Source organism: Miniopterus natalensis, chromosome 2, assembly GCF_054644295.1.
Source record: "Miniopterus natalensis isolate mMinNat1 chromosome 2, mMinNat1.hap1, whole genome shotgun sequence".
Taxonomy (NCBI): Eukaryota; Metazoa; Chordata; class Mammalia; order Chiroptera; family Miniopteridae; genus Miniopterus; species Miniopterus natalensis.
This window is the reverse complement of record NC_142082.1, coordinates 137,817,718-137,840,750: the sequence shown is the minus strand read 5'-3', so window position 1 is coordinate 137,840,750 and position 23,033 is coordinate 137,817,718. Positions and strand designations below refer to the sequence as shown.

Genomic DNA, 23,033 nt, shown 5'->3' with positions numbered 1-23,033 from the left:
GCAGTGAGAACCACCCCGAGGGCCGGGACTGTAGGATCCGCGACGGAGAGCACAGGCCCCCCCGGGAGAGACTGCGGAGACTGGGGGTGGCGGGAGAAAAGGTAGAAGCAGGGAGAGGCACACTCACGAAGACATACACACTGGGAAAGCGGGGGTTGGGGCGCGAAGGTGAGGGTGGTCAGAGCTGAATTGAGACAGATGGGAGGGGGGCAGACCTGAGAGCTGGAGAGTGATCCAGAAAAGGAAGAGGGACAGAGGAGTCAGACACGGAGACAAACAACATTCTGTCAGGGAGAGACAGAGACATATGGAGAGGAACACGAAGAAAGGAAGAGACTTAGGGAGACACTCAGAGAAAAGGAAAAGACAGAAATAATAGTGGGAGTAGAGAGTTACCTGAGTAGACAGAACCAAAGAGACTCCACTGGCCCTTTCAGCCACATGCTCTTGTCATCTTCCAGACCTATCCTTGGAAGCGGAGGACCAGGCACCATAAGTACTACCACCAAGCTGCCTTTCTGGCCATCCTTGCGAAAAAGAGAAAGATGGCCAAGGAGAGGGGCCTAATAAGCCCCAATGATTTTGCCCAGCTGCAAAAATACATGGAATGTGAGTCTTCTTCTCAGTCCTTTAGTTCTGGAGACCTTACCCCAAGAACCTCTCCTCTTCCTTCTCTTTCCCCCTCACCCTCCAGTTTCCCCAGTGGCCTTGAACCAGTGAGCTCCTAAGATGTGCCTATGACTAGGAAAGGGAGAAGAGGGAGATGGGAGATGTCTGGGATCTCAGCTCTCCATCCACCTTCTCTGAACCTTGACTCCCTGCTCCAAGTCTCAGAGAAGAAGAAAGAGGGTACCACTTTGGAGAACCTGAAATGTTTTTCTCTTCTGTATTTCTGTGTATTTTAGAATTTCTTCTTTCTTCATCTCACTTTAATGTTTTTTCCTGTTGGATGTCTGGGTGGGACACACAGACGGCAGGGAGAGCTGAACCAGACTAATGCTCTTCTTTCACTCTCTTCACAACTTAGACTCCACCAAGAAAGTCAGTGATGTCCTAAAGCTCTTTGAGGATGGTGAAATGGCTAAATATGTCCAAGAAGATGTGAGTGGCAGCTGGTAAATCTTTTCCTGAACCAACTCCTCCCATCTTTGTTTTTGCTACACCATTGGAATCCCCAACTTCCAGGGTTTATTCTGGGCCCACCCCATGCTCCCCTCCCTCGACATACCCCCACATTCATTGTTACTGCAGCTATCGCTTTAGGACAAAGCAAGAGATTTTACTAATTCAGGACTCAGCCCAAGAAATCATACTCCTACCTTGGATGCTTCTCAGCTCTGCACTTACTGTCTGTCCCACTACTCCCAATTCTTCAATCCCCAACTCCCATCCTGCAGACTCCCCAGGATAATGGTTGCTCTCATCATAGGCGATTGGGTATGAGGGATTCCAGCAATTCCTGAAAATCTATCTGGAAGTGGATGATGTTCCCAGTCACCTAAGCTTGGCACTGTTTCAATCCTTCCAGACTAGTTACTCCTTAGAAGAGACTGTTAAAAAAGGTATGGTCACATAGGTGGGCTGGGCCTCCTGAAGAAAAGTCATGGGTTTTGGGGTGAGAGTTGAATTGAGTCACATGTTGGGGGTAGGGTTGGGGGCAAGAGGTAGAGGTTGGTGCAGCTGGTCTGGGAGCTGGAAGAAGGAAAGTGAAAGGGAGGAGTTTGGACAAACAAAGGAAAAGAGGAGAGCCAGAGTGGAGGAAGCCCCAACCTCAGATTTGCTGTACTTTTCATAACCAGATGTGGTATGTCTCAGTGATGTCTCCTGCTATTTTTCCCTTCTGGAGGGTGGCCGACCAGAAGACAAGCTAGAATGTGAGTTGCCATTCTGGACTGGGGGAGGGGAGGAAAGGTGAAGGGAGAGGGTGTTGCCCAGCCTGCCTTCCCTCAGGATTCCTAAAGGCTGACAGGGCCAGACAAAGGTGGGACCAGAGAGTGGGCCCATTCTCTCTGTTCCCCCAGACTCCTTATATGTAATGCCATCCACCATAGTCACCCCAGTTCTTATGTCTAGTACATTTTCATGTAGGCGGCCTGGGGTATTCTTGGGATGTAGAAGGTGTGTACTACCTCCCCTGTCAGATTTATGGAGGATGGGATCCAGGCCTTGTTTCCCCTCCCTTTTTGTTTCCTTTTTCAGTCCCAATCCCAAGCTCTGGGCTATTCATCCAAAGGGTTTCTTCCTAACTCTTTGCTTCCCTTGTATTCTGTTATGAATTCTTTGGGTATCCCTCTCAAACTGACCCTGGCCCCCCTAAAACACCCCACAGTCACCTTCAAGCTGTACGACATGGACAGAAATGGGATCCTGGACAGCTCAGTGAGTTGGGGGACCTGTATGCTGGGCAAGGGAGTATGTGTCCATTTGTCTGTGCCCTCCTGTCCCAACTCTTCCAGGATCTTAAGAAGCAGAGGAAGCTAGAGGGAGAAGTTGAGTCCTCTAGGACTAAATTTGGGAGTAGGTCCCAAGCTCTTGACCCTAAAAGAGGAGACTGGAAACATGAATTGGGGGCTAACATGTGAACACACATAGACACTCATTTACTTAGCATAGGCACCTGAGAATGAGAGGTGGGTCTGGGGGTGGAACTCAGGAACTCTGATTTCTAGAGAATGGTTTGAATGGTGGTAGTGAGGTGGGATATGGCTGTGGCTCTTACTCTCTTGGCCCCCAGGAAGTGGACAAAATTATCATACAGATGATGCGAGTGGCTGAATACCTGGATTGGGATGTGTCTGAGCTGAGGCCGGTAAGGCAGCTCTTCCTTCATATCCCTTCTTGTATTTTCTCCCTGGTGAGTCCTGCAATTACTTTACCCCACCTCTGAGAGGCAGCCTGGTTTCCTTGCCTGGGCTGGGTCTTCTAGGGCTCCCTGGAGAAGTGTCAGATCTGAGCGGCCACTCACACCAAAAGTCTCTCCCCCATTCTCTATTCAGATTCTTCAGGAAATGATGAAAGAGATTGACTATGATGGCAGTGGCTCTGTCTCCTTAGCTGAGTGGCTCCGGGCTGGGGCCACCACCGTGCCACTGCTAGTGCTGTTGGGTCTGGAGATGGTGAGTAGGAAAGATTTGAGGATGGTTAAGACAGCTGCCTGGGGTTGTGCTTGCCAGACGTTGGTTCTCTAAGGGCTTAGACACTCCCTAATATCTGCTGTGCCCTCCTAGACCCTGAAGGACAATGGGCAGCACATGTGGAGACCCAAGAGGTTCCCCCGACCAGTTTACTGCAACCTGTGCGAGTCAAGCATTGGTCTTGGCAAACAGGGGCTGTGCTGTAACCGTGAGTGACGGGGTCTGGGAGTGTGGGAGCAGAGGGGCAGCCCAGCTCTCTGCAGGATCATGGCACTCAAAACTTAGTGAGATCTGGGTTTTAATTCTGAGCTCTGCCACTGACTAGTTATGTGACCTAGTTAAGCCTTTGTTTCCTCAACTGAAAATGAGGTAATTGTGAACATTAAATAAGTTGATGCAAGAAAAGTGCTTCACCCTATGCATGTACCTACGAAGTCTGAAATAAAAATTAGTTATTATTATTGTTATACCTGAACCTCTTTTGCATCATCCAGCTCAGTTATTGGCATGTGGATGGAGCGGGGGTAGGTATGCAGTAACAATTGCTCTTTTAGAGGGAAGAGTGAGCAAAAGGCATAGGTGTTGGAGGTGAGCCCCCACCCCAAATTTTAATTCTCTAACATACCCTCACAGCAAGGGATTATATGTCTTGTTTCAGGGAGTGATCCCACCTCACCCCCAGGTAAGGAGGAAATAGAGGGAGGGGCTGCGGCTAAGGCTCTGACCTTCTTCCCCCTTGCCCAGTCTGTAAGTACACCGTTCACGACCAGTGTGCCATGAAGGCCCTGCCTTGTGAAGTCAGCACCTATGCCAAGTCTCGGAAGGACATTGGTGTGAGTGACCCCATGCCTGCCCCGTCACCGCCCACAGCCCGGCCCTGGCCCTTGTCCCATTGCTACCCTCAGCCCTTCCCCAGTCTTTGTTCAGGCCCTCTCAGACTGGGATTGCCTTTCTCTCCAAGGTCCAATCACATGTTTGGGTGCGAGGAGGCTGTGTGTCAGGAAGATGCGACCGTTGTCAGAAAAAAATCAAGATCTACCATGGTCTAGTCGGGCTGCATTGTGTGTGGTGCCACCTAGAGGTCAGTCCGGGAGCTATCTCTACAGGCTCTGCCTTGGGGCCACTGCTTAAACTGCCGTCTCTCCTCTGCTAGTCTCTAGTCTCTTCCCTTTCCAGACAACATATCCCTTACAGTTCCTAAGGGCGCTCTTTTCAGTATCAGACCCCCAAGTTGAGAGGTGATGGGGTTCCCTCATGATCTCTCCATATCCACCTTGTTTTTCAGATCCACGATGACTGCCTGCAAGCCATGGGCCATGAGTGTGACTGTGGGCTGCTCCGGGATCACATCTTGCCCCCATCTTCCATCTATCCCAGCGTCCTGGTGAGACCCTTGGGCAGCAACTGGGAGGGGACAAGGGTGCTTCCCCCATTTAAAAATACACATATACATAATGCCATTTAGAGCAGAGAGCCTATACTTTTAGGATTCAAGTCAGACTCTCATCTGTTTAGGAATTCACACACAATCCAGTTTCCTTTCTTTGCTTCCCTTCCTAGGCCTCCGGACAGGAGCATAAAAGTAGCAAAACAAACCAGAAGATCATGGATGATTTAAATTTGAGCACGTTTGAGGCTCTACGGGTATAAGGCTGAGAGGCTTGGGCTTCATGGTGGGGGCCAGTTTTCCTTCACTGGAGTCCTGCTTGGGGGAATGAAGTGGAAAACCTGGGGAGTTGTGCTTACTCTCCAGAAGCCCCGCCCTGGTAGAGGAGAGGAGGGGGAAGGTATCTTGGGGGAATGACAGCTGTCTGCCCTTGCCTCCAGGCTCCATCTGAACTCTAACAAAATGCTGCGTTCCTTATCCTTGTTTTCTTCCCCCATGCAGATTGACCCTGTTGCTAACACCCACCCACTTCTGGTCTTTGTCAACCCTAAGAGTGGTGGGAAGCAGGGAGAGAGGTGAGAAGACATAATACTGGGTCTTCTAAGATTGAGGGAGAGGACAAACAGAGATTGGGAATCTGTGTGTATGGAGGGGACTTTCCTTGAGGAGGACATCAAGAGGATCGGGTACAGAAACTCCATCCCCTGCCATGAGCTTTCCTTTTTCCTTCACACAGGGTGCTTTGGAAATTCCAGTATCTACTAAACCCTCGACAGGTGTTCAACCTCCTAAAGGATGGTCCTGAGTCAGGGTGAGCATAGGTTGGGAGCTGTAACACAGTGTATGTGTCTGCCTATCTGTATGCTGAAAGAGAGTAGGAAAGAGTACATGTTGGGAGGGGAGGGCCAGGGGCCCCCCAAAACCAGAATTCAGAATGCTGCTTTTACTAGGGTCACTCTTGAGTGCTCTGGCTCATCATTCTTCTGCTCTCAGGGGTTGGAGATACCAATTTCTCCTTAACTACTGAGGAGTGGCTATAAATTATCTGCATTGCACTTTTTTTAATGTCCTTAATAGAAAATAGTCTTTTGACAAAAGAGAAGAGGGTTATAAGGAAAGTGCAGAAAAGAAGTAATCTGCCTGTCCAGGAGTTGGGTAGCCCCATTCCAGTTATCCTTCTTCATCTTCTCTCTCACCTTTTGTCTCAGCCTTAGATTCTTCAGAGATGTTCCTGATTACCGGATTTTGGTGTGTGGTGGAGATGGCACAGTAGGCTGGATCCTAGAGACCATTGGTCAGTGCAGGGAGAGCTCTGGGCAGGGTACTCGGGCAGTGGCCTTCCAGAGCTAGCTCCCTCCATCCATCTCCTTACTTGCCTCCCCAGACAAAGCCAACTTGCCTGTCGTGCCTCCTGTTGCTGTGTTGCCCCTGGGCACTGGAAATGATTTAGCTCGTTGCCTAAGATGGGGAGGAGGTAAATGACTAGAAATTGTTTTCTTGGGGGATGGGTGGATTTGGGTTGGATGGGAAAGACACACCTGGAAAGCTTCTAGGTGTCTGGTGTACAAAAAGGGTTGGGGAAGAAGAGACACAGATGGGTGGGTACCAAAGTGGATTGTCCCAAAAGAAGAGAGCTTTAGAAGGAGCAAGTATCACAGTCTGAATTTAGAAGGGTCAGGGGTGATGGCTCTCTTCCCTATAAACCTAAAAATATCCTTCTATTTCTCCCAACCAACTCTTAGGGCTCAGAGCACCAGGGAATATGAGGGTGGAGGGAGGACAATGTGGGAATAAGAAAGGTTATCTAAGAGCTAAGCTAGCCCTGGCCAGTGTGGCTCAGTTGGTTGGGCATCGTCCCATGCACAGAAAGGTTGCTGGTTTGATTCCCAGTCAGGGCACATGCCTGGGTTGCAGTTTGATCCCCAGTAGGAGGTGTGCAAGAGGCAGCCAATCAATGTTGCTCTCTTTCTGTCTCCCCCTGGCCCCTATTTTTTCTCTAAAATCAATAAAAACATAGTTTTAAAACTATGTAAGCTAAATGCTGAGTAATGGAACTATCAGGGAGATTGGCCGTGATTCATTCATTCATTGAACCAATTAATCAGGTCATTTATTCATTCATCATAATTTCTTCCCAAGTTTATTTTAATAGTCTCCTAACTGCACTCCCATTTCTAGTCTCTTGCTCCGTTCAAAGAGAAAGAGTTGAAGGGATAGTATTGGTAGTTAAAGAGGTCAGTGTGGGTCAGGTTGAATTTTTTCTCTCTTTTAAAAAAAAAAAATATATATATATATATATATATATTTTCTTTATTGATTTTAGAAGGAGGAAGGGAGAGGGAGAGAGAGAGAGACATCAATGATGAGAGAATCATAATTGATCGGCTGCCTCCTGCACACCTCTGACGAGATCGAGCCCGCAACCCAGGCATGTGCCCTGACCTGGAATCAAACTGTGATCTCCTGGATCATAGGTTGATGCTTAACTGCTGAGCCACACCTGGCCTGACAAAATTTTTTTTTTTTTAATCCTCACCTGAGGATACTTTTTTCATTGCTTTTCAGAGAGAGTGGAAGGGAGAGAGAGAGAGGGAAAAAAAAATTGATGTGAGAGAGACATAGATTGGATGCCCTCCTGCACACACCTGGACTATGGCCAGAGATTGAGCCTGCAACTGAGGTATATGCTCTTGGCTGGAACTGAATCTGGTACCCTTAAGTTCGCAAGCCGACACTCTAACCACTGAGCCAAACCAGCTAGGCCAGTCAGGTTGAATTTGAGGTGCCTTGGAGTTGAGCTGTTGGATTCAGAGTCCAGCTCTGAGATGTCACAGGAGATTATAGAATAAGGGTCTGCTAAGGAGAGTGAAAAGCGTTTTAGGTGGAAGAAATTATGTGAAACCATTGGAGCCACAAAACAATGTGGTGGTGCATTAGGGAAGTGTGTCATTGTGCCTGGGACATAAGGTGCAAGGTGGGGGATGGGGAGAAGGAGGACTGAGTTGACTAGAGTCCACTCATGAATGCTGTGCCAAGGAGTTTTTAACTTTATCCTGCTAGAGATTGCAGGCTAACAGTCCACAGAAATTATTTCTATCGTTTGCCTTGCAGTGTTTTAATTTTTTGACTTTTGTTATTTCTAAGAATTGGGTCATGTATTCTTCAGTTCATCACAGTCCCCTGGGCTCCCTGCTAGTCACTCATCCACTTTACCTTTCTAACAACTGAGGCATTTGAATGTGCAATCCCTGAACCATGGGGAACTTTTAAACTCATGAAAAATGTATATAAAATATACTCTCTCTATGCATAAAATATTATTGCAGAAAGTAGAAATATCTCTGAGTACATATATATTGTTTAATTCCTCACCCAAGGAGTGAGGATATTTTTTCCATTGATTTTTAGAGAGAGTGGAAGGGGAGAGCTTGGGAAAGAAAGAAAGAGAGGAAAGAGGAGGGAGAAAAGCATCAAATTGACAGAGACAGATTGATTGGTTGCCTCCCACACGCACCTCGACTAGGAGCGGGGATCGAACCTACAACCCAGGAATGTGCCCTTGACTGGGAATCGAACCCTCTACTCTCCAGTGTGCAGACTGATGCTCTAACCACTGAGCCACGCTTGGCAAGACTCTGAATACACATTATAATGTAAAATTTTTAGCCAGTTTTTAAATCCTCAACATCTGACTTTGTTTTCATTGACCATATTAGACACTTTGAAATCATGTATTTTGAGTCTTCCCTGTGCGCTCTACAAATGAGACTCTCCTAGCAGTTTCTGCTTATGCAATCTGAATTATGAAAATGATGATGTAAATACAGTACTAATGAAAATTTGTGTTGATATTGAAAAAAATCATAAGGTGTGAAGAGGGAAAGATGGAAGGAATATGGGAGCTCTGTGGAAGATAGAGTGGAGGAAGGAAACAGGATAGTACTGTGTTAATCTAGTTAAGAGCTGACAAACACAAAAGCAAAGGCCACAGCAGTGGCGTTCGTGGGTAGAAGCCACAATATTTGGTAACTAATGGGTTGTGGAGAAGGAAGTGAAACAGGTGTAGGACATTCCCTAGGTTTGTTGATTGAGCAGATGGAATGGCAATTATTAAGATATAGGATGCAGGAGGAGGACCAGTGTAAGGAAGAAAGGTTCATTTTTAGACATGCTGAGCTGAGGTGTCAGTGGAGCACCCAGGTGGAGGTGTGTGGTAGATAGTTAGAAATCAATGTTAAGAATTTAAGAGAGAAGTCAGGCCTGAAGATACATGTTCAAGAGTTATCTGCTCCTGGGAGGTCATCGACATCCAGGGAAAGAGTTAAGAAGAGAAGGTGAATGAGGACAGGAAGGTCCTCGTAAACACCCTACTTAAGGGTTGAGCAGAGGAAGATGAATTATTAATGGAGTCTGTATTTGTGATCTATTTCTGCTATAACAAATCACCACAAACAATGACTTAAAACAACACGAATGTACCATCTGAGGATCAGAAGTCCAAAATAGGTGCCACTAAAGTCAAGGTGTTGGCAGGGCTGTGGGGTTTTTTAGAGGCTCTAGGGCAGAATCCCTGGCCTTTTTCAGTTTCTAGAGGCCGTCTGCATTTCTTAGCTCATGGCCCCACTTCCAACCAGCAATGTTATTGCTCCAACCTCTGCTTCTGTTGTCACACCTTCCAGGACTCCCCTCTGAGCCCTCCTCTTTCACTTATATAAGGACTCCCTCTGTGATTACATTGGGCCCACCCAGACGATCCAGGATAATCTCCCCATTTAAAAAATCTTTAATGTAATCATGTCTGCAAAGTCTCTTGCCACTTAAGGCAACATATTCACAGATTCTGGAGATTAGAATGTGGGCGTCTTTGAGGGGCCATTATTCTGCCTACCACAGAGACTAAGGAGCGGTCAGAGAGGGTCCTCTGTAACTCAGAGAGTGCTGTTTCAGAAGCCAAGTGAGTAGTTTCATGAGTTAAAATAAGAACTAAAGATATACTATTGGTTTTGGCAGGAATCACTGTCCATCTTTGCCAAAAGAGTTTCAGCAGGGTGGTACAGTGAGAGGCAAATTACAGTTGGTTGAACCATCAATGGAATGTGAGGAAGTGAAGACCCATTTTTGTAATCTTTTTCTTCCCAATTACAAAAATAATACATACTTGTGGTAAAAAATAATTCAGACATTTCAGATATACATGCCAAGAAAGGGAAATTTCCCTATAATCTATTCCCTGACTTTCTGGAGTCTATTTCTCCATGGTTTTCTTTCTAGACACATACTCATCCATATTTAAACGACAAGGTCATTTTACAGATGGTTTTCTTTTTTTTTTTTAACTAAGCAGTTCATCTTGGTTATCATTATATTTCAATACATTCAGGTTTACCTCACTCTTTTTATTACTGAGTAGCATAACCTTGTGGGACTGTATCATTTATTTATTTATTTGTTTTGATTTTGAGACTTTATTAAAGCTGGGGACAGTGAAACAAGGAAGGACTTAGGATAGAAGAAGCAACAGGAGAGAGCCTAGGCAGGGCTGCTTTGGCTCACTGGAAAGTCAGAGAAAAGGGGGTCTTGGAGAAAAGGGGGTTAGCCTGGGAGAAGCAACTGCTGCCCATTGCTCCCCTGGTTGCAAGTCTTGTGGGGACTGTTAGAGTTTAGGAGACACATGTCTCTAGGGGAAGAAAGGCATGGGCGTGCTCCCAGGAGGGAAAGGGCCTGTCATAATTTATTTAACTAGTTCCCTATTGATAAACATTTGGGTAGCATTCAGTCTTTTATTACAAACGATGCTGCAGTGAACACCCTTGCTCGTCTATGTCTGCACACAGATGTGAGAATTTCTCTAGGAGAGATTTCAAGAAGTGAGGTTGCTGGCTCAAAGAGTATAAAGATTTTACATTTAATTAGTTATTTTCTTTATTTTTTTTTAATATGTTTTTATTTTAGAGAGAGGAAGGGGAGAGGGAGAGAGAGATAGAAACATCAATGATGAGAGAGTCATTGGTTGAGCCCACAACCTGGGCATGTGCCCTGACCAGGAATCGAACCCCAATTGCCTGATCCTAGGTCGACACTCAACCGCTGAGCCACGCCTGGCTGGGCAATAAAAGCATTTTTTAAAATTGCCAAATTGCCTTCCAAAAATGAAGTACCAGTATATGCTCCAACTAACGGCAAATGAGAGTGGCAGTTTATTCATAACCTCTTTAACACTTGATTTCCTTCATCTCTTTATACTTTGTCAATCTGATAGGCGACAAAATGTTACTAATTATTTGAATTTTTAAAATTTTTATATTATTAATAATATTAAGCATCTTTACTATGCATATTGACCATTTGTATTTCTTCTTCTGTGATTGGCTTGTTTGGGTTATTTGCCCATTTTTCTATTGACATTATAAATACAGTAATTTGTAAGCTTTTTTTGAATGTTGAGGAAGTTAATATGTTGTATGTGTTGCAAAAAATTTTTCCCAGTTTCTATTTTGTCTTTTTTTAAAAAGTGTATTATTTACTTAACCATACAGAAGTTTTTAATTTTAATGTAATGGTGTTAGTCTTTCCCTCTTTTGGCTCCTGGCTTTGTATTATGCTTTAGAAAGGCCTTTTCCCTCAAAGATTGTTAAAACATTCACTTGTGTTTTCTTCTAGTACAAATTCTGCTTCATTCTTTTACATTTAAATTCTTAGACGCATCTTGAATTTATTTTGGTATAGGAGTCACTTTTACGCCCAGCACCATTTATTGACTAATCTATCTTTTCCCTACTTATTTCAAATGTCATATACTAAATTCTCATATATACTTGATCTTGTTTCTGGGCACTCTGTTCTTTACTTTTTAGTCTACTCACTATATCACACTGTTTAGACACCATTGCTTTATACTGTGTTCCATCTGGTAGGATAAGGAGAGAAAGTGCCAGGGAAAGAGAGAGGGAGGGGCAAGAGAAAGAGAGAGAGAATTATCCCCATTCATCACTCATTTTAAAAATTTTCTGGCTATTTTCTCTAGCCTTCCAGATGAACTTTGGCATTATTGTTAGATGCTTATACACATTGGGAACATTCATCCTCCATGACAGTGTGGAGAAAAGGGTCAGCAAGGTCCACAGGAGATTGGTCCATGGGAACCATGTCAAAGCACCCTGCCCTTTCACTGGCAAGGCTGGAAAGGTCTACAGAACCAGGGCAGAGGATCCCTGGGAATTTGTAGAGCTGGGAGCTAAGAGGAGGCCCTTCTGGGACCTGGGGCTCGGTGCTAACCTGTCTTCTCCCCCATCCCTAGGGTATGAAGGACAGAATTTGGGGAAGATCCTCAAGGATGTAGAGATGAGTAAGGTGGTACATATGGATCGATGGTCTGTGGAGGTGATACCCCAACAAACTGAAGAAAAGAGTGACCCAGTCCCTTTTCAGATCATCAATAACTACTTCTCCATTGGTGTGGTCAGTGGAGTGGGCATGTGGGAAGGGAGGAAGTAGGGGTTAAGCAGGCACAGGCTGGAGGAGGGCAGACTGGGAAGGTATGGATTAAGGGAGTTGCACACAGGAAAATTGGGGGTGGGGCCCAGTGACATGAGTTGCAAGAAAAAGACATAAGACATACTGATCCCAAATGGGGGAGTTAAAGAAAGTTCTGTTCTGAGAGGAGGTAGGCCTCTGATCTTACATGCCCTGAACTCCCCAGGATGCCTCTATTGCTCACCGATTCCACATCATGAGAGAAAAATATCCTGAGAAGTTCAACAGCAGGTGAGGGAAAGTGGGGGTGGGTTGGGTATACACCGTGGCAGGGACCAGGTTGTGGCCAAGTGTGACCAGAGTACTTATATGAGAAGTGACACTTCTAGGAAACCCCTTAACCCAAAGGTACCCTGTTCTGCATGGGACTGGAGGCAGGAGGTTGATGCCCTTTCTTGTTACTTAACCTACCCCTGCCAACTGCGTAATTTGTCCTCTCCCTACTGGGCCTTGTATTGGGGCTGACACAGAATGAAGAACAAGCTATGGTATTTCGAATTTGCTACATCTGAATCCATCTTCTCAACATGCAAAAAGCTGGAAGAGTCTTTGACAGTTGAGGTGGGTATAATGAGACCTATCCCTATGTCCTTTTCAGCTTTTTATTTCTTAGTTTCTCCCTCCACAGGTACCCTCAAGAACTTCCCATATTCTTGAACCTCTGCTTTGACCTCCCAGCTCTCCAATTTTGAGTTCCCAAATTCTCAAGATACACCAGTCTCTATTTCCCTCCATCCCTTGCAAAATTCAAAATCCCAATTTGTCATTTGGTGATTATGTCGTGAAGTAAGGATCTGTTTTCTCCTACCCTCAGATCTGTGGGAAACCGCTGGACCTGAGCACCCTGTCTCTAGAAGGCATTGCAGTGCTGAACATTCCTAGCACACATGGTGGCTCCAACCTCTGGGGTGATACCAAGAAACCACATGGGGACATCCATGGGATCAACCAGGCTTTAGGCTCTGCAGCTAAAGTCATCACCGACCCTGACATTCTGAAAACCAGTGTCCCAGGTGAGAGGAGCAGCTTTGGAAGCTGAGTGAGCAGGACTAAGGGGAAGATGTGACTCTCTTTGAAGTCACCCTGTTTCTGAAAAACCTATCTCACTACTTTCTACTCCCAGACCTAAGCGACAAGAGGCTGGAAGTAGTAGGGCTGGAGGGTGCAATTGAGATGGGCCAGATCTATACCAAGCTCAAGAATGCTGGACATCGGCTGGCCAAGTGCTCTGAGATCACCTTTCAGTAAGGAAAACTCTGGCCAGGGGCTCTGAGGGCAAGAGTGGGGCTGGGAGCACCAGGGTCATGGGAATGGTGGGGAGGGGCTGTACTAGGAGATCTCAGTACTAAAGGGTCTGAAAGCCAACCTAAGAAACTGAGTTTTGGTATTTGATTGGTAAAAAAATCTCCATCAATCTGCCTTGGCCTCCCACAGCACCACAAAAACCCTTCCCATGCAAATTGATGGAGAACCCTGGATGCAGACACCCTGTACAGTGAGTATTGCCTGTGCTTGCCAAACACTGAACCCTCAGGCCCCATGGGTCCTAAATCTGCATTCCATAGCTTCTTTACTTCTGCCTGAAGTTTCCCTGAGCATCATTCCTCTCATATCCTGATTTCTCAGCCCCTGGATGTCCTACTATGACTTATCTAGGGCCCTGGCAACCCACCCTGAACCCATAGGTCTTCCCCCAGGTTTTTGCTGTTCCAGCTCCAAGGCACCAGGCTCTGCATCTGAATATGCCTTCTTCCCTTCCAGATCAAGATCACCCACAGGAACCAGATGCCCATGCTTGTGGGCCCACCCCCCCGCTCCTCCAATTTCTTTGGCTTCTTGTGTTGAGAGGGACACCTCAGCCTTCAAGCCAGCCTTGAACCCACCTCCCTGGACTCTACTCCACAGGCTGTGTATACTCTGCCACACCCTCCTGCCAGCTCAGGGCAGTGTTCCTTCACCCTCACAGTATTTATTATCCTGCACCACCTCCACTATTCCCCATGCATATGTGCGCGCGCGCGCACACACACACACACACACACACACACCACAAACACATACATTGAAAGTGCCTCATCTGAATAAAATGACTTTTTCCCCCCTCCCTGGGATATCTGTTAAATGAGTGGTATACCTCCTTCCTTTATACCTTCACTCTATAAATGACATAGATTCTCCCAAGAAGCAAGAAAAAAACAGCATCAGGTTCTAAGTATTTATTTCATGTAATGGCAGTTTCCAAGTGGAGGCTGGAGAAAAGATAGGCATTGCTGTCCACCCTGGGTAAATCATGGCATCACATGTGAGTACTCAGACCTGCTGCCCGCTGAGGAGGGGCCTGCTCTCACCAATGGAGCAAGAGCGGAAGACCCGGGGCAAACGCAGCCAGTGGGTGCTACCGTGTGGCAGCTGGGGAAGGGAGACAGCAGAGCCCCGCTTCATAAGTCTGCGCCTGATATTGGGAGGAGGAGGAAACTGGTTAGCAGTGGACAAGGGTAGCCTGTCTGTGCTTCTCCAAAGGACACACCCATATCCCAGGTTTACTTGGCCTTGATCTTTACTCCCTACTCTTCTCCTCACCAACAGGGTTCATCCTCTCTTGTTTCTATGGTAACCTCTGTCCATTCCCCCCCCCCCCCCACGAGCTTCCTTGCTTTGAGGACTCCAGGCCTGGGGATCCGCCCTTTTCAGAGGTAGAGAACTCAGTTCACCCAACCTCCTCCACTCTTGATATTGCTAATAACAATAGTCATCGATATCATCATTTATTGCATTCTTGCTTCAGAACCAGGTGCTTTATCCACATTGTCTCTAATCTGATAACAGCCCCCAGGACAGGTGTTAGTTTTCCTACTTTTCAGAGGTTCAGAACGCAGGAAAGATCCCACCAGCAAGACTGCAGCCCACACTTGTTTAACTTCCAAATCTGGGCTCTTTCCTGGACACCATATTTCCCCTTGAGGAAGAGTGAGTAGTGGTAATAAGGAATAAGGGAGTGTGACCTGGATGGTGGGGTTCTCACCTGTATACCAGGGATGCAAGCACCATAGCCATCAATACCAGCAAAATGCCCATGAACAGGGGAGCCTGCCCAAGGTCTGCTTCTTGACCTGTGAGTAGAATCCCAGGCCCTGCTTCAGTGTCTGCTCCCTGCCAGATAGCCTCTGCCCACTCCCCTTCTTCATCCCTGCTCTTGTCCAAGTACCTACCAGGCATGACAAGCTGGGTGCTGACCATTGCCAGGCTGTTTGCATCAGCCAAAGATACATTGAGGCAGTAAGTCCCTGAGCCTCCCTTCAGTGCCTGGTGCAGAACCAGCTGGCAAGCTGGGCTAGGTGGCACAGGCTGACACAGCCGCTGGGTAGGGGGCTGGCACCCTGGCGATGAGATGTCCATACAGGCTTCCTCGGGCAGCCTGGGAGAGGTGTCATCTTATGTCAGGGGGTCTGGGAGGGAACACTTGACACCAGAGAGCAGGTTAACAGTCAACCCAGGAGTTCTCAGGGCCACCAGTGGGGTACTCACCCGCCTTGACAAGACACAGTCAGCTCAAATGCATCCCCTTCACTGGATGGCACAGCCTGCAGGATCTCAGCACTCTCAATACCCTCTGCAAAGTTGCAAGATTTGAAGTCTGGGATTCCTCTACCAGGACTCCCCAAAGGCTCATAGACAGGAAATCCCTAAGCTGCTTTCCCAACCCCATCCCCATGTCTTCAAATGAAAACCCTGGGATTTCGTTGTTCTTCCCCAGGTGAGTAACTTCCACTGGCAGCCTGAGGTAGCACATGCCTCCCTCCGTCAGCCCCCACAGTAGGCAAGACTCACGGACAATGTCCATTGTGAGGGAAAAGGAGCCATATCGATACAGAACACAATCCAAGGGGGCTTGTCTCTTCACAAGGATTAAGGTGGCTGTATCATCCAGCAGGGGGCCCTGGGAGCCTGGCAGGAGAAGATGGAAGGGTAAAGTCAACAGACAAATGACTCACCTGGAAACAGCAGCCAAGCAGGCATGTTCCCAGGTAGAGCCAGAGCTACTGGATCCAGGCTTGGTATTAGACAAGACCTGGGAAATCTCATTGTACAGATAAGGAAATTGAGGCCTAAAGGAGAAATTACTGCCCAGAGTTTCACAGATAGGGATAGAGTTGGAGTTTTATTTTTTCTTAATGTATTTTTTAAAATATATCTTTATTGATTTCAGAGAGAGGAAAGGAGAGGGAGAGAGAGAAATAGAAACATCAATGATGAGAGAGTCATTGATCGGCTGCCTCCTGCACACCCCCAACTAGGGATCGAGCCCGCAACCTGGGCATGTGCCCTGACCGAGAATCAAACCCCCATCGCCTGGATCGTAGGTTGACGCTCAACCACTGAGCCACGCCTGGCCGGGCTAGAGTTGGAGTTTTAAAGTATCATAAATGTTTATCATGCCCTACACTGTACCAGGTCCTGGGCTGGACACTCAATGTATGTTAACTCATCAAAGTGTCACTATCTCATTCTTCCATTTTATGAAAGCGTTCCTACCATAATTCCAGACTGATCTGCTTTGGGAGGAAAATCCAGGGGTGGGAAATGGTGTAAGAATCTGGAAAAGATTTCTATGCATTTATGCTTGAACAGAAAATGAGATATAACTATTATGTAAATGACCACAGTCTGTTCCCTGGCTTGCCCCTCAGGGAACAGCTCCACTCTCCTCAGGGATAGAGAAGCAACAAACTCCCTCCCCAGGTCCCAGGGAAAGGCCCTGACTTCCTGACCTCCACATCTATTCCATGGCATTAAGAGAGACTTGAGGGCTTTAAAACCAGTGAGCCTCTGAGGGGACTCCATTATTAGCAAAGGATTGGGTAACATCTGGGTCCTGGGTAAGTCTTTCAGGTCTTTAATAACAAATGCCCCACTCAACAAGCCTCATTCACACTGGTCCTCTTACCTGTCATACCTTCTGTAGGCATGAACGGGCTGGCATCTGGACCCTCAGGCCCAGGTGTGGGTTCCTCTCCTGCTGTGGTCTCCACCAACTCTGTAGTTGTTACCTGAACAACTGTGGTTTCAGAGGGCTCTGCAGTTGACACTTCAGGGGTCGAACCTATAGTCTCTGTAGTTGGCATCTCTGCAAGTGTGGTAACTATGCCCTCTGCAGTTGGCACTTGCACAGGTGTAGTACCTATGACCTCTGTGGTTGGCACCTGCACAGCTGTGGTTCCAGAGGACTCTGCAGTTTGAACCTGACTGGGTGTAGTACCTACAACTTCTGCTGTAGGCACTAGCCCAGCTGTGGTGCCAGGGGCCTCTTCAGTTGGCACAAGCCCATCTGTGGTGCCTGGAACTGGAGAGGAGCCACAGGAGGTGAGAGGAATAGCAGCCTGAAGCACCACCCGGGGAGTGACTGTACCAGACTCTAGGTAAGTGTGAGTGACTACAAGTGCCCGAGAGATCAAGGTCCCAGTACTGTCTCCAAAGTCCCAGGTGTAGGAAAGGTCAGCCCCAGACAAATAGCCACTGGGGTCATGGAGCTGGAGTGCAAAGATGAGAGGTTGGTTTCTCAGGAAGTGCTTATTCTCTCCATCCAAGGCCTGCAGCTGGGATACGCTCACAGAGAAGGGCACCTGGTCTGGGATTGAAACCAGAAAAGGTAAGAACCACACTTGGGCCGCAGCTTCTCCTTTCACAGCCACACCCTCCAACTCCAAGCTGATTGTCCCTTCACTGGCTCCAAGCCCCATATTTCTTTACCCAGGTTTTCCTGGTTCTGTCCCTTTAAGATTACACACCATTTCCCCTTTCCCCTTCCAGTCCAGCCAAGCCTCTCTACCTTCTTTTCTTCCCATAGGGTTGGCCTTTCCCTTCCTAAATCCTTACCAGTAATGGTGAAGGCTAAGCTGGAGTGACCGATGGGCATGTAGCTCTCAGACCCCTGGCGACGGTAGACAGTTACTTCCATGGTGTGTGTGCCCAGTACTGCTGTGCCTGTTCCAATGCTCAGCCCAGACACCGGGCCCCCTAGAACTTGCCAGTATTGGCCTGAGGGTTTTGGAAAGAAAAGCAGGAAGGGGTGGGGGTTACTGGTCAAAGAAGACTGATTAGAGATGGCACCAGGGAAGGAAGGTCAGATGTATTTAGGATGGTAATTTTAGATGGTATTTGGAAGGTTGTGATATGGGGACCAGGAAAGGCACCCTAATGAGTGGTTCCATGGAATGGGACTATAATTGGGGAAGGGCTCCCAGAAAGAACTATAACAGAGTTGGAGGGGGCTAGGTGCTATGGAAGAGGAAGGAGCCATGGGGAAAATAATTAAGGAACTCATGGAGCTTAAAGGGTGGGACCAAAAGGAAAGAGAATCAGGTAGAAAGAGGTGAATCCAACTGTGGATGACAGGCCAGAGCAGGGAGTCCCTCACCCCAGGTCTTCCAGACATAAACAAATCTTCTCCTCTGAGACCAAGGGCCAGATGGGCAGGCCCCCCCATCAGGGAAGATGCAGGTATCATCAGGTTCCTGGGGATACACGGGCTGTCCTCCCCACACCTGGCTCCCTGAAAGGTAGATAGAGAGTCACCTTCAAACCCTGGCACTCCTTTCTGTACACCAAAACCCCTAACATGGCTCTCAGAGAGGTGCTGCAGGAACACTCCCCAGATGCAAAGTATATTCCCCTTAGTATAAGCCATTTGGGGTGGTAGTGGGAAGAATGGAAACTACAGTTAAAGATTCATATGTATATACTTATATAGAAAAGAGACTGGAAGGCCATATGTCAAGATGTTTAGAGAGATTTGCTCTAGCGAGCAGGATAAAAGTAAAAATAACAGCACCAGCTAACATTTACTGAGCCTTTACTATAGGCCAGGCTTTGTGCTAAATTCTTTACATATTATCACATTTTAGTCCTTACAGCAACCTTTCATGGGAGCTATCATTCCAATTCTATGGATAAGCGTATGGAAACAAAAAACAAGTAATTTGCCCAGGGTCACATACTAGAAACAAGTTTAAATCTAAGTCCATCCAACTTCTAGGTCCAATGGGTCTTCTGTCCCCCATTTGGGGGACTATAATCTTTTTTCATTTTATTTTTGTTTTCAAATTTTTCTACAATGAATATGCATTACATATATAATTTGTTTTTTAAAAAAGTAGAGGGGGGAGGGGGTATTCCTTGAGCTCACTGGGGATACCAGGGAATCTGAGCCCTAGGAATGAGGGCCTGGAATAGAGAGGTACTCACCGTTGACAGTGGTGTCATTGGCCCAGATGACCTGCCCATCTGGCAGCACCTTTTGGCTTTCAGGGAAGTGCAGGGTAATAGAGAAGGAGACATTTGCCCCAACCAGCGTAGGCCCATCATTCCTGACCTTCAAGGACACTGGGCCACCTGGAAAGGGGAGTTGCATTAGCTGGGACTCCTTGGCTTCCCTTCCCCATATACCTTTCCCCCTCTTCTCTTTCCAAACTACATTCAACCCAGTTCCTACTCCTCTCCCCACCCCATTCCCACCATGCTCTCCCCAGAATTTGCCAAGTTCCCACCTCTCCAGCAGTCAGGCCCCTGGTTTTCTGTCCACTCAGGATAGAGCTGCCTGTTCCAGGCTTTAGTTCTGAACTGCCTCGGGACACCAAGCCAGTCCTGGTCTACGGATCCTAAAAGGAAAGTACCATGAGGGCCCTAGTACCACTCAGTCCCTTCTCAGGGGATAATACTGTCCCATGTCACCCCACTGATTCTCACATTCAAAGTGCATTTTAATTTACTGAATACCCACTATGTCCCAGGCACTATGCTAGGTACAAAGGTCTTAAGAAATGAATAAGACATGGCTCTGAAGGGATTCAAGGTAAAGTATAGGAAATAGACATATACATAAATTACTATAATTCAAGGCACTTTTTAATATGAGCCATAACAGACATGCATGAAATGTAACAAAGTGATAGACTAAACAGATTACTGTAGTTCCCCTCTGGCAGATTAGGAAAGACTTCAATGAGGAGCTGGCCTGTGGGATAAAGCATTCTAGGCAGAAGGCCCAGCATAAGCAGATGCATGTATGGAGTCATGGAAGCACATGGCATGATAGGAAACTACCAGCAATGTGGTTGATGCACACTGGGAAAGATAAGGCCAAAAGCAGGTTCGGGAGCTTTGAGTGCCAAGTGAAGGAATTTGGCCTTTACCCTATAGGCAAGGCCACCTCAGAAGATTTTGTTTGTTTTGTTGAGTTATAATTCACATACATAAAATTCACCCTTCAGAATCTTTTTTAATATGATCAGATTTGTGTTTTAGAAGGATAACTAGAAAACAGTGAGGAAGATGGATCAGAGGTAGGCAGAGGTTGGGGTTGAGGACAGAGCAGACAAAATTATTGCAACTGACTGAGAGTGGTCTGAGAAAAAGGGATATGATGGATCTCTATATGCCTCATCCAGATCCAATAACTATCACATTTGCCACATTTGCTTTTACTATACTTTGTTATTGTTGTTTGTTTTTGTTGTTGTTTTATTATTTTTTATTTTTATTGAATTTATTGGTTAATAAAATTATATAGGTTTCAGGTGTACAATTCTATAACACATCATCTGTATATTGTATTGTGTGTATTCCATCCCAAGTCAAGTCTCCTATTTGTTTGTTTGTTTGTTTGTTTGTTTTTAGCTAAAGTCTCTAAAAGCTAATCCCAGACATCTTTATTTTAACCATACAAATTCAGTATGTATCTGTTTAAAAAATGAATATTTTATTGAATAAGCATTATTTCACACTAGACACAACTATCAAATCCAGTCCATATAAAATTTCATTAATATCTAAAAATGACTTCTTATGATATAAAAAAAAATCCGGTTCCAAAAAGTAAGCAGTCTTTTAAGAGTCTCAGGTAGACAAGAATGAACAGAATGTTTCCAGACTATATTAAAGAACACAGTAAAAGAAAAAGACTTAAAACAGCAGCATGAATGGGGAAAGTCAGATCAAGAAGAATTTTCTCAGTCTGTGAGAAAGAGGCCCTAGCCAGTTTGACTCAGTGGTTAGAGTGTTGGCCTGCAGACTGAAGGGTCCTGGGTTCGATTCTAGCCAAGGGAACATATCTCAGTTGCAGGCTTAATCCCCGGCCCCAGTCAGGGTGCGTGCAGGAGGCAACCAATTGATGTTTCTCTCCCTTGATGTTTCTCTCCCCCACTCTCTCTGAAAAGCAATGGAAAAAATATCCTCAGATGAGGATTAAAAAAAAAAGTCTGTGAGAAAGAGGAAACGTATGTATTTCAGCACAGCAGAAACTATGCTCACTCCATTTCTAATTTGTACTGGAAAATTAGTCGATTCTGGTGGGGGAGGATCTGGAATCTTCATTGAGCATCCCACCATTAGAACAAGAGAATCATGCCTGGCCGGGCGTGGCTCAGCCGTTGAGCGTCGACCTGGGATCCAGGCAATCGGGGTTTGATTCCCGGTCAGGGCACATGCCCAGGTTGTGGGCTCAATCAATGATTCCCTCATCATTGATGTTTCTATCTCTCTCTCTCCCTCGCCTTTCCTCTCTCTGAAATCAATAAAGATATATTTTTAAAAAACCAAGAGAATCATAAGATGCCCTATTCTTTCTCCACTCCCAACCCTCCCTCCTCAGAGCCCCATAGGACATTCCAGATCCTCTCACCACTCCTCACCCCCACCCCTTGCTCCTGTCACGAGGCTCCAATCCCCCAGAGCCCTTTCATGTGATGCTCAGCTGAGACCCCTCTGCCTCTCTTTTCCATCCCCAGGACAAAAGCCTGGGCTGTGTTCACCCATCCCCACCCTTAAGAGGTTTGGTGGTGCCTCCTTACCCTTTTTATCCAATGCCACATTCTCTTATTCCTCACCTTAAATACCCTATCACAAGTGCCTGAGACATCGCCTAAAAGAACCTCTCACTCATTTCACCCCCTTGGAGCCCCTGCTCCAGCTCGCTGCCCAGGGTTCCCCAGAATTATGGCCAGGAAGATCCACCATCCTCTCGCCCTTCCAAGAAGATGGGATTATTTTCAGTTTCAGTCCCAAATCTCCATGTGGGGAGGGAGTTCAGGTTCCCATGTCCTCACTAAATCAAATGGGTGCCAGAAGCCTGAAGTGTTGCTGGTATCTCCCATTAGGAGGGAAAAAACCAGAGCAGGTGTGCAAACCCAAATTCACACTTCTTCATATCCACACGCCCCACACTCACCTTCTGTGGCTCCCAGAGCCAGAAGAGCACCCATTACAGCCACATGGAGAAGGCATTTTAAGGGATCCATCCTGTCTTCCTTCCAGCAACCAAAGGCTCTTGGGGGCTGGGACAAGCCCCTATATAAGAGAGGGGTGCTCATTTGCATAGCCCTTCCTCCTCTCCCTTCAGGGAAGGTCTGGGAGGGGCAGGAGGACTGGAGAAAGGCAGAACTGTCAAGGGATCCTGGTCCCTGGACATGGGTCATTGTCACCTTGACTGAGAAATAATTGACTGAAGGGCAGCTACATAACACCTACCCGACATACGCAATTCATCATGGGAGAGGAATCAATTTGTTGTTTGATTCAAACCAGGACCTCTCAAAAAGACACAAACAGAGACCCTATATCCAAAAACAGAGAGAGAGACAGTGTCAGGGTAGGCTGAGAGGCTGACGCTAAAACTCCTTGGACGCCCAGGAAACCCTTACAATGAGATTCCCAGCGTCCTGCTTTTCAAAGGAGGCCCCCCCCCCGGGCCAGGTGGAGTTTAATCTTAGATCGATATACATTTTCCCTAAGGGTTGTGAAAACAGTGAGATCAGGACATTCCTACAGACTCAGGACACAGGGAGGAAATTTGAGCCTAAATCATGTACTTAGAAAAAGGTGTTCGGCCTCCCCAGAGGCAGAAACTCGTCTTAACGCTTCCTCAGAAACAAACTAGCGCGGGGCTGGGTCGTTGGCGGCCAGGGGCGCCGGGTTCGCCTCTCCCG

General features: G+C 46.7%; 2 protein-coding genes across 3 annotated transcripts; one reads left to right on the top strand and one right to left on the bottom strand.

Annotated features, from left to right (window-relative positions):
- Window positions 1-336: 336 nt before the first annotated feature.
- Window positions 337-14,292, top strand: DGKA (diacylglycerol kinase alpha). 2 transcript variants are annotated; one of them, XM_016214374.2, is made up of 23 exons: window positions 337-609; window positions 1,028-1,101; window positions 1,430-1,562; window positions 1,800-1,874; window positions 2,330-2,379; window positions 2,735-2,809; window positions 2,997-3,116; window positions 3,228-3,342; window positions 3,879-3,967; window positions 4,096-4,215; window positions 4,420-4,518; window positions 4,695-4,778; window positions 5,023-5,096; window positions 5,258-5,332; window positions 5,730-5,815; window positions 5,906-5,995; window positions 11,819-11,979; window positions 12,221-12,285; window positions 12,525-12,615; window positions 12,869-13,067; window positions 13,178-13,298; window positions 13,489-13,549; window positions 13,816-14,292. In XM_016214374.2, exons 1-23 carry the CDS (start codon window positions 546-548, stop codon window positions 13,897-13,899), a joined length of 2,205 nt encoding a protein of 734 aa, XP_016069860.1. In that variant the 5' UTR covers window positions 337-545; the 3' UTR covers window positions 13,900-14,292. The 2 variants fall into 2 exon arrangements, with proteins under 2 accessions (XP_016069860.1, XP_016069862.1); XM_016214376.2 differs by lacking the exons at window positions 337-609; window positions 1,028-1,101; window positions 1,430-1,562; window positions 2,330-2,379 and having other exon boundaries at window positions 1,805-1,874; window positions 13,816-14,289.
- Window positions 14,228-22,383, bottom strand: PMEL (premelanosome protein). The gene is made up of 11 exons (XM_016214377.2): window positions 22,277-22,383; window positions 19,599-19,709; window positions 19,297-19,443; window positions 18,470-18,604; window positions 17,929-18,090; window positions 17,000-17,680; window positions 15,883-15,999; window positions 15,580-15,664; window positions 15,264-15,469; window positions 15,077-15,164; window positions 14,228-14,506 (listed from the first exon to the last, which is right to left on the bottom strand). The coding sequence occupies exons 1-11, from the start codon at window positions 22,344-22,346 to the stop codon at window positions 14,365-14,367; spliced, it is 1,944 nt and encodes a 647-aa protein (XP_016069863.2). The 5' UTR covers window positions 22,347-22,383; the 3' UTR covers window positions 14,228-14,364.
- Between the last annotated feature and the right edge of the window lie 650 nt (window positions 22,384-23,033).